The following is an 8,040-nucleotide window of genomic DNA, read 5'->3' as shown; positions in this document are numbered from 1 at the left end:
CACACTGGCAACCAGAGATAAATTATTCACATTGCAGTAAACTTCTTTTAAGGTCTCTGAGAGTTTCAATAGAAACGTCATGTGCAAAACTGACAGCTGTCCGGGGTCTGGCTGATGAGACCCCTCCCAGCGCAGGTAGGCGCAGCGCAGCTTCTGCCCCAGCACCAGGGCACCTCCTTCACAGTAGAGCTACCTGCGCCCGGGGCCCCGCGCGGGAAGGGCAGCCCACAGGGCCCCGGCGCCGTCAGGCCGAGTCCTGGTCCATGCTGCAGCCCAGCGCCTCGATGTCATTGCTGATGTCCGAGATCATGCGGTCCCACTCGTCCCCCTCCGAGGGCGCGGACTGGTCGTCAGAACTGCCTGCGGCCCTGTTCCCGTTGGAGGTGGAGGTGGAGGTGGAGCTCGTGGCCCGCCGGTACCTGCCGAAGCTGTCGGTGATGATGCCGCGGCCGTCCTTCACCCCAATGGTCTCCAGGAAGTTCTCGAAGTGCTGGCTGTCCTTCTCAGGGATGAAGGGCCGCAGACCTGCAGGCACGCAGCACGGCTGACCCCGAGCCTCCTGCAGGATGTGCACGTGCGCCTGCCCCTGGGCACCCACGGCCCGGAGGACCCCACCTCACCACCCACCTGCGTCTGGCCCAACCCTGGCAGGTTGAGGGGGAGAATCTGGACAGGCCCTGCCTTTGTAACGGGGCTGGCGCCGGCCAGGGACCACACCCTCAAGTCACTCTCTTCAGTCCTCTCAGAAGCCCCACTTCGCAGGCTTCCGGATGGAGGAGAGAGGAGGGGGCAGAAAGGAGGCTGAGACAGGGCTCCAAGCAAGGGCCTCACTGCCCAGCTGTGCTCCCATCTCGGGGGTAACCACCTACTTCCTGAAGAGAGACCCCCTCCTATGTGACAACAACATGAAGAGGGGCCTTAGACCCCAGCCTTGGTGACTGAACCCAGGGTGGCCGGGGGGTCAGCAAGAGGTCAGACGGGACGTAGCAGATCCGGCTCTGGCCCCTCCCCAGGGAGCAGGGCACCCTGCTTGGATTTTGGGGGACAGGGCCCAGGACCCAGGAGGCTCCACCAGCCACTGTCAACCAGCCATGTTCTCTAGGGTCAGCACCCTCGCAGGGGTGGCAGACAGCCAGGGCCACGTCCAGCTGCCTGTGGGAGGCTCCGCCCACCCTGCCCGCAGCGCTGACTCCGCACACTGAGCTCCTGGGGCCTTGGCTGGGAGTGGCGTCCCCACCCGTCCACCCAGCAGGCTCCTGCTCACCCACCAGAACCTCATCTGAAGAGCCTACCGGGCCCTCAGTCTGGCTCCCGTGGGGCCCTCCCCTGCTCCCTCCCCGGGGACAGCCCTCCGACCAGCGTCGCTGGGCCCTGCTGGCCGGAGCCCCCGTCCCTCGCAGACCGCCGTCTGCCAGGCTCACCGAGCAGCAGGAACTTGCGGCTGTCCCCGTACAGCTGCCGCAGGTTGATGCAGAACTCGTGCACCGAGGCCCCGTCGCGGTACTCGTGCAGCAGGGTGGCAAACTGCTGGATCTCCTGCGATGACAGCTTGGTGCGCAGCTGCCGAGAGAGCCAGGCGCGGGGCGGGGCGTGGTGACTAGTGCTGCTCCGGCCCTGCCCGCACCCTGCCTGACCCCAGAGGACCAGCGGCTGCCCTGGCCGGCCGGCAGGAGGGAGGGAAGTGTCAGTCCAGCCCTGAGGCCCCCATTCCCGTGCAGGGAGCCTGAGACCAGCAAGGAGCCCACATCGTCTGCCTTAATGTGCTGCAGGGTCTGCCAAGGCTGGGGCCGGGCAGGCGGGGTGCGTCTGCATACCACAGCCAGGGCCATCTACCAGCATCCTGGAGGCCAGAGTGACTCTTGGCCAGGTGACAAAACCATGTGAGGTTGGGGACAGTGGGAAAGAAAGTGCTGAGTGATGACAGGTCCATCCGGCCCTACTGGGGAATGACCCAGTCCCCTGCCACCATTCACCACCAGAGACCCAGGGACAGGCCTGTAATCCAGCCCCAGAGACCAGATTAGCCCCCATGGCCAACTCACGCTCTCCCCAAAGACTGTCCTGGTGGGAAAGGAAGTGATGCCCAGCCACAAGTGAGGCGCTCACGCTCACCTCCAGTCCCATGAGTGGAGAAGCAAGCCTTCCTCCCCCACATTCTCCCCGCCCCGCGAGCTTCTACACCCAAGGCCCAGGCCCCAGCCAGGCCTGCGCAAGCACGTGGGCCCCCTGGGGCCGGGGAGTCCTGACCAGCTGAGCGGTGGCGGTGTACCGTGAGCATGTAGTCCTGCAGCAGCTCCGCAGCCGTGGCGCTCAGCTCGCTCTCGCTGACAGTCTTGGCGTGGGGCGCCGTCTGCATGCAGAAGGACAAGGGCGAGACGCCGCCCGCGTGCGCACACTCGGGGAAAGAGCTACGAGGACATGAGCCGAGCGGTGGGCGGGCGGCACCCCTGCCCGGCCCTGTGCCTGCACCCCTCCACCCCTGCGGCAGCCACTGAGGATGAGGGTCTGAGAGAAGGACACATGCAGGGAAAGACCCAGAAGCTGCCAGAAGCCTAGCAGGGTCTCAGTGCAGTGACAATGTCACCGGTGTGACCTTGGGGAGCCCACCAGCTGGAAGGCTCCCGAAGGCAGACCGGGAGGATGGGGCTCCAACGTGGAAGGATGCGGGCGGGGGAGGAACCCGTGTCAAGGAGGGGGGCCAGGCAGACGTGCTGGCACCACTAACAGCCAGGACAGGGCACTCACAAAGTGCTGGCTTCTGTCTCATAGGGCTCCTTCATGTCCGCCTTTGTGGAAGAGTCGTCTGTATGGAAAGGGCAGAACATAAAGGCTTCTGGTTATCTCAGGGAGGGGGCACTGAGTCCAGTGTCCAAGCTCTAAACAGGAGGTCCAGAGCCCTGGTGATGGAAAACCTGAAGGCCAGGCCCCTGGGGTGCACCCCTCGGGCCACAGCCACACCTGCTCCTCCTGGGGGTCCTGTGAGATGCACCATCTGCTACAGGTCTGAGCAGGAGCCGGGGCAACGCTCTGGTCTTTGGAGGACGTGTCCCAGTGTTCAGGGATAAGAAAAGCACCATTTGTGGATGTGGGCACCACACCTGGCAGCGTCCGAGGGGCTGTGTGACTTCTGTCTTCTCTGCCCCAACTTTTAGATGAGGAACTGAATCAGGGAGGTTATGCAACTTGCCCACGTCACACAGCTGGTGAGGGCAGAGGCCACGATCGGAGCCGGCAGGTGTGACCCTCCAGCCTGGACGCAACCGGGCTCCATGCGTGGACGGCTACTCCCCAAGGACAGAGACAGGGCCTCAGGGTGCCCGAGACCCTCAGATCAGCAAAGGGCCCAGTACACAGCAGCTGCCTGAGCAACACTGAAGGATGACCTAAGGTCCGTGTGACACAGGCCAGGAGGGACACCGAGGCACGGTTACATGCAGTGAGGGCCGCTTTAAGAGAAAGGGGCAGAAAGCACAGGACTGTAGGAGAGGACGGGGAGAGAAAAGGCCATTCCTGGTGGCGGGAAGGAGTGTGTGGTGGGCAGAGGAACGGTCCCAAGATGCCCATGTCAAACCCCAGAACCTGCGCACGTGCTAAGTGACATGGCGACAGGGGCGGCGGCTGCTGCGCAGCCGACCCGACAACGGGGGAGGCAGCCCCGGACCATCTGAGCGGGCTCGATGTGAATCCCGGGCCCTTCAGTGTGGAGGGGGCAGAGGGAACCGTGACAACAGGTCAGGGATGCCACCCGGGCTGTGACAACGGAGGGAGGGAGGCCGCCAGAAGCTGGAAAGCAGGAAATGGCTTTTCCTGGAGCCTCAGAGGAAGGCTGCCAGCCTGCACCCTGATTTTAGCCAGTGAGACCCGCACTGGACTCCAATCAACAGAACTGTTAGAGACTAAATCTGTGTGGCTTAAGCTGCTCAGTCATGGTGACCTCGCACAGCAGCAGGAGAGGACTGAGCCGGCAGGCCCCAAGGCAGACACCAACAGAGGATGCATGTCTGAGTGTGCGCGCGTAAGGGGTGCGATGTGAATGTGCGAGCGTCTAACATGTACGCTCACGAGCGGGACGTGTGTGTATGTGAGCACGTGTGTGACGTGTAGTGAGTGCTCAGGTATGCTGCATGAGTGTGTGTGTGTGCGATGCATGTGACGTGCACGTGTGATATATGAGCCATGCACACAAGTGTGGTGCGTGTGACGTGCGCACATGTGCGATGTATGAGGCAGGTGCATGAGTGGAATGTGTGCATGTGCACCTGCGTGGATCCCACAGGGAGACCTAGCCACAGGGACGGGGCACAAAGGACACCCGCGCAGAGAGGAGGCTGGCAGGGAGGAAGCCCGCTCAGGGAGGCCCTGATCATGAACACCCTGTGTTTACTTCGTGCAAACTCATTCAACTGTATACTTACGTTTTATGTATTTTTTAGTAAAAAAGTTTATTAAAAAAAAATACTGGAAATTTTAATGCACAGGGGCCAAAGCAATCACAGCAAAGCTGAATGTTTGAAAACAGCTCAGTAAACCACCTGCTGCCCACTGGGGAAGCCGCAATGTCCCCACCTGCACGTGAGGACAGACTGCCGGCTCTGCTGGGCTGTCTCTGTGGGGCCGTGAGCGGCTCCAGCATGAGCAGCAAGACAAGGAGGAGGAGGAGGTGGGAGAACCAGCCCTGAGATAAGGCCTTCCTCAAAGAGCCCCCCAAGCTTCACAAACATGCAAAGGGTTCTGTGCTGTTTGCCGAGATGTGCGAACCGCTGGGGAAGGGTGCAGGGCTGGGGCTATCTCCACAGAAAGACCAGAGGCTTTCTTTCTGCACCGGAGGCTACAGCTGTGCTGTCTCCAGCATCTTTCTTCCTGCCCCTCTGACTTACAGAAGCCACAAATCCTCGATCAAGTACATCTCTGAAAGACAGGTGCCTTCGGTGTTTAGAAGATTCAGCTAGAGCAGGCTATGCAGAAACGAAGTGTCATGTGTGCACTAACGGATTCCTGAGAATGCTCCCAGGGCCCCCGGCAGGAGCACAGCCTCCGGGGCTCCTTCTTATCCTTCCTGCCGCCCCCTGTCCCCGGGCAGCCTTCGTCTGAGTTAGGCGAAGTGACTTTAGCTACATGTGGTGCCAGAAAAAGTGCTCCCGGCCCCCAGAGTTATGCAGGAAGCCACCAGGGGCTTGAAAGGGGAGGGGAGGGGTGTCTGCCTTGACTAAACCCACGGATTAACATGAACAATGAAGTCTGGGAACAAAGGCCGTTGGCTCAAACCTCCCAGGACGGTGACAACAGTGTCACCACACAACAGAGTTACCCAGGGTGGGGTTCTGGGAGGACGCAGGCTCCCAATTCGCAGCAAAGCCCTGGTGGGGAAGGGGAGGCGGGGCCGCCCGCCCCCTTGCTCACGTACCACTGTGAAGGGACAGGTGGTGGGTGGGTGTCGAGGCCCCGTCAAATATGGCTCTGTCCAGGAAGTCGATGGTGGACTCCGTGTACACAATCTGGAAGACTTGGCCGAGCAGGGAGCACAGCTCTTCCGCAGCAACCTGCCAACAGAGGACCAGGCTGAGCCTTCCTGGGCAGCTTCGCAGGCATCTGCCACCTCAGATGCCGAACAAACACCCAGACTCGGTGCCCTCTGCCCCCTACTGGCCCAAGGGGCCGCAAGGAAAGCAGCCCACACCCCAGAGGCTCTCCAGACCCCTCCCCACAGTCCTGGCCGGCCAACGCCCTCCTACCTCTCCCGCCCCAGCCTGGGGAAGGGCAGGGAGGGAAGAGCGTCTGTGCCAGGTCACAAGGACAGCATTCCTAACACTGCAAAATGGCTTCACACGTATGCTAGTCAATCAGGGTCCCATCTGGGGCAGCTATGCCCCCGGGACACGGGGCAATACCTAGAGGGGCTTCCAGTGGGGACAGGCCGGGCAGGCTGCTCCATGAGGAAGAACTACCCAGCTGAAAGGTGGGCAGAGCTGGGGGGGGGATGCTGATCAGAAGCTACCTAAGGTGGGGTGTCCCTACTCTGCTCTTACAGATGCAGAAACTAAACAGAAGGGGATCAAGGGGCCCCCAAAGGCTGGCGGCTCTTGGGTAGCTAATGGGGGGCCCTCAACCCTAACTTACCACTCCCAAGAATCTTCCCGCAGGGCACAGCTTGGGGTGCAGACGACTGCCCCCATCAGCGTGGGGGACGGAGGGGGAGCCCACCAAGAGAAGAAAGAACCAGCAGGGAGGCATCAGACTCTGGGACTCAGCGGGACTTGGGGTGGGGCCTGGTCAGGCTGTGGGCGGGGCTAGGTCAGGGTAAGGTCGGGCTGGGTGGGCTCTGGGCAGGGCCCTGGCCAGGTGTGGGCGGGGCCTGGGCCCCAGTTCCCAACCCCACTCACCTTGCTCTCTGCGGCCAGGATCACCAGGCAGCACGCCTCCACAGGCCCTACTCCGCTCTCCGACAGGGAGCCCGTGGTCAGGCCTCTGGAACTTTCTGCACACACACTCTGGCTGGGGGAGATGCCGGGGTCCTGGGCTGAGAAGTCAACACCACGGCAGGTTAGGGCAGGTGTGGGAGCTCAAGAGCAGGCTGTGGGCAGCCCCTACCCGACAGGTGGGGAAAGGCCTGAGCCAGGGACACCGCCTCCCCCACCTTCTCTAAACAAGCGAAGGAACAGGTAAGCGAGCTGTCACCATCACGCTCCCGACACTGCCCCCTCAAAACCATCACCTCACATGACCTTCTAGCATTTCTGCCAAAGAGAGTGCGAGCAGCTTAGGCCGAGATGTGAAATCACTGGCATTCAGCTGTTTTTGATCTATACAAAGGACGGTACTCAGAGGGTCCCAGTCCCGGGGTTAATATACAATCCTGACAGAAGACGGGGAAATCGAGGCATAGGGGGCAAAGGGCCAGGCCCAAGGGTGTGTGAGAGGCAGAGTCTGGGCCAGGATCTCGCCGTGACAGCCCCCGCCTGTGTTGCTAACACACGACACGCTGCCTGCCTCCTCAGACGCGAGGTCTCATGGGATGCAAGGGTGGGTTCCGACACACCTGAGGCAGGAACGAGGTGGGGGGGGGGGTACCTAGGGTGCCTGGGGAGCGTCTGCAGGAATACTGCTCCAGACACATCAGCTCAGACAGACCTGGGAGCAGGAACTGGAAGTGAAGGCTCGAGTTCCCCTGGAGCCAGTCCACCCCAGGAGTAGGAACACCCAAGCTCAGTCAGGGCCGAGAGACAGGAGCCCGGCCAGTAACGGCCAGACCCGGGGCTGATGGCCCTGCCAGGGCAAGGCTGGCAGCAGCCGGCAGCCTGGCACCCTGTGTGGAGGCTGAGCTCCGCAAATCCCACGGTTAGACCTGGGACTGCACTGTCCCACACAGTCACGGGCCCCAGGCACTGAGCCGTGCCTGAAGTGTAAACTACACACGGGGTCTCGGAGTTAGTGCTAAGACGCACGTGTGACGTCTCAGTCACTGTACAGTGACTCTGCTGATATGACGTCTGATACAGAGAACTAAGTGAAATGTACTAGCAACACTGATTTCACTTGTTCCCTTTTCCTTTTTTTTTTTAACACGACTACTAGAACATTTCAGGTAGCTTTGCAGCTCGCACGCATGGCTGTTCTCAAGGAAGCAGACGTGTGGCTCCAGTGCCAAGCACAGCGAGTGTGCACTGTTTCTAAATAGCCCACTTCCAATCCCCCAGCAGCATCCAGCCAGAGTCACGGACTGTTCCCACAAGTCTCAGTTCAGGTCCACTGTCCACTCTCCTAGGTCCACAGAAACATCCATCAATGAGATGTCCCTCTGCATCCTGGCACGAATGGACACCTGGTCACCCGCCCTCGAAGCCATGCCTGCCTCATGGAACCTCCTGCAGCCAGACCTGACCCCAACCTCCACTCCCTCCCCACGTTGTCTCAAACGTCAGCGAACCCCGGGCCAGGAGAGGCATACAGATGTGCCTGCATGCAGCTGGTACTACATAAGTGTTAGCTACCACTGTCAGCGCCTGCGTTGAGGATGGCTGCGTTCCGTATCCCACACACAGC

The 8,040-nt window shown here is 61.1% G+C and overlaps 1 protein-coding gene across 7 annotated transcripts in view; it reads right to left on the bottom strand.

Moving 5' to 3' along the window:
• Positions 1-18: 18 nt before the first annotated feature.
• Positions 19-8,040, bottom strand: part of CCM2 (CCM2 scaffold protein) — a 56,006-nt gene continuing 47,984 nt past the window's right edge. For 6 of the 7 annotated variants that reach the window (XM_031454573.2, XM_031454576.2, XM_031454574.2 and 3 more), the window contains 6 exons: positions 6,381-6,517; positions 5,405-5,540; positions 2,746-2,803; positions 2,270-2,408; positions 1,422-1,560; positions 19-525 (listed from right to left, as the gene is read on the bottom strand). In XM_031454573.2, coding sequence (XP_031310433.2) covers positions 245-525; positions 1,422-1,560; positions 2,270-2,408; positions 2,746-2,803; positions 5,405-5,540; positions 6,381-6,517 — 890 coding nt within the window. In that variant the 3' untranslated portion in view covers positions 19-244. Of the gene's footprint in view, positions 560-1,421; positions 1,561-2,269; positions 2,409-2,745; positions 2,804-5,404; positions 5,541-6,380; positions 6,518-8,040 lie in introns of all 7 variants that reach the window. The other variant, XM_064487753.1, reaches the window with a different exon arrangement.

This window comes from Camelus dromedarius, chromosome 7 (genome assembly GCF_036321535.1).
Source record: "Camelus dromedarius isolate mCamDro1 chromosome 7, mCamDro1.pat, whole genome shotgun sequence".
In the NCBI taxonomy this organism is placed as follows: Eukaryota; Metazoa; Chordata; class Mammalia; order Artiodactyla; family Camelidae; genus Camelus; species Camelus dromedarius.
Note: the sequence above shows the minus strand (reverse complement) of the source record. Positions and strands in the feature narration are given on the sequence as shown.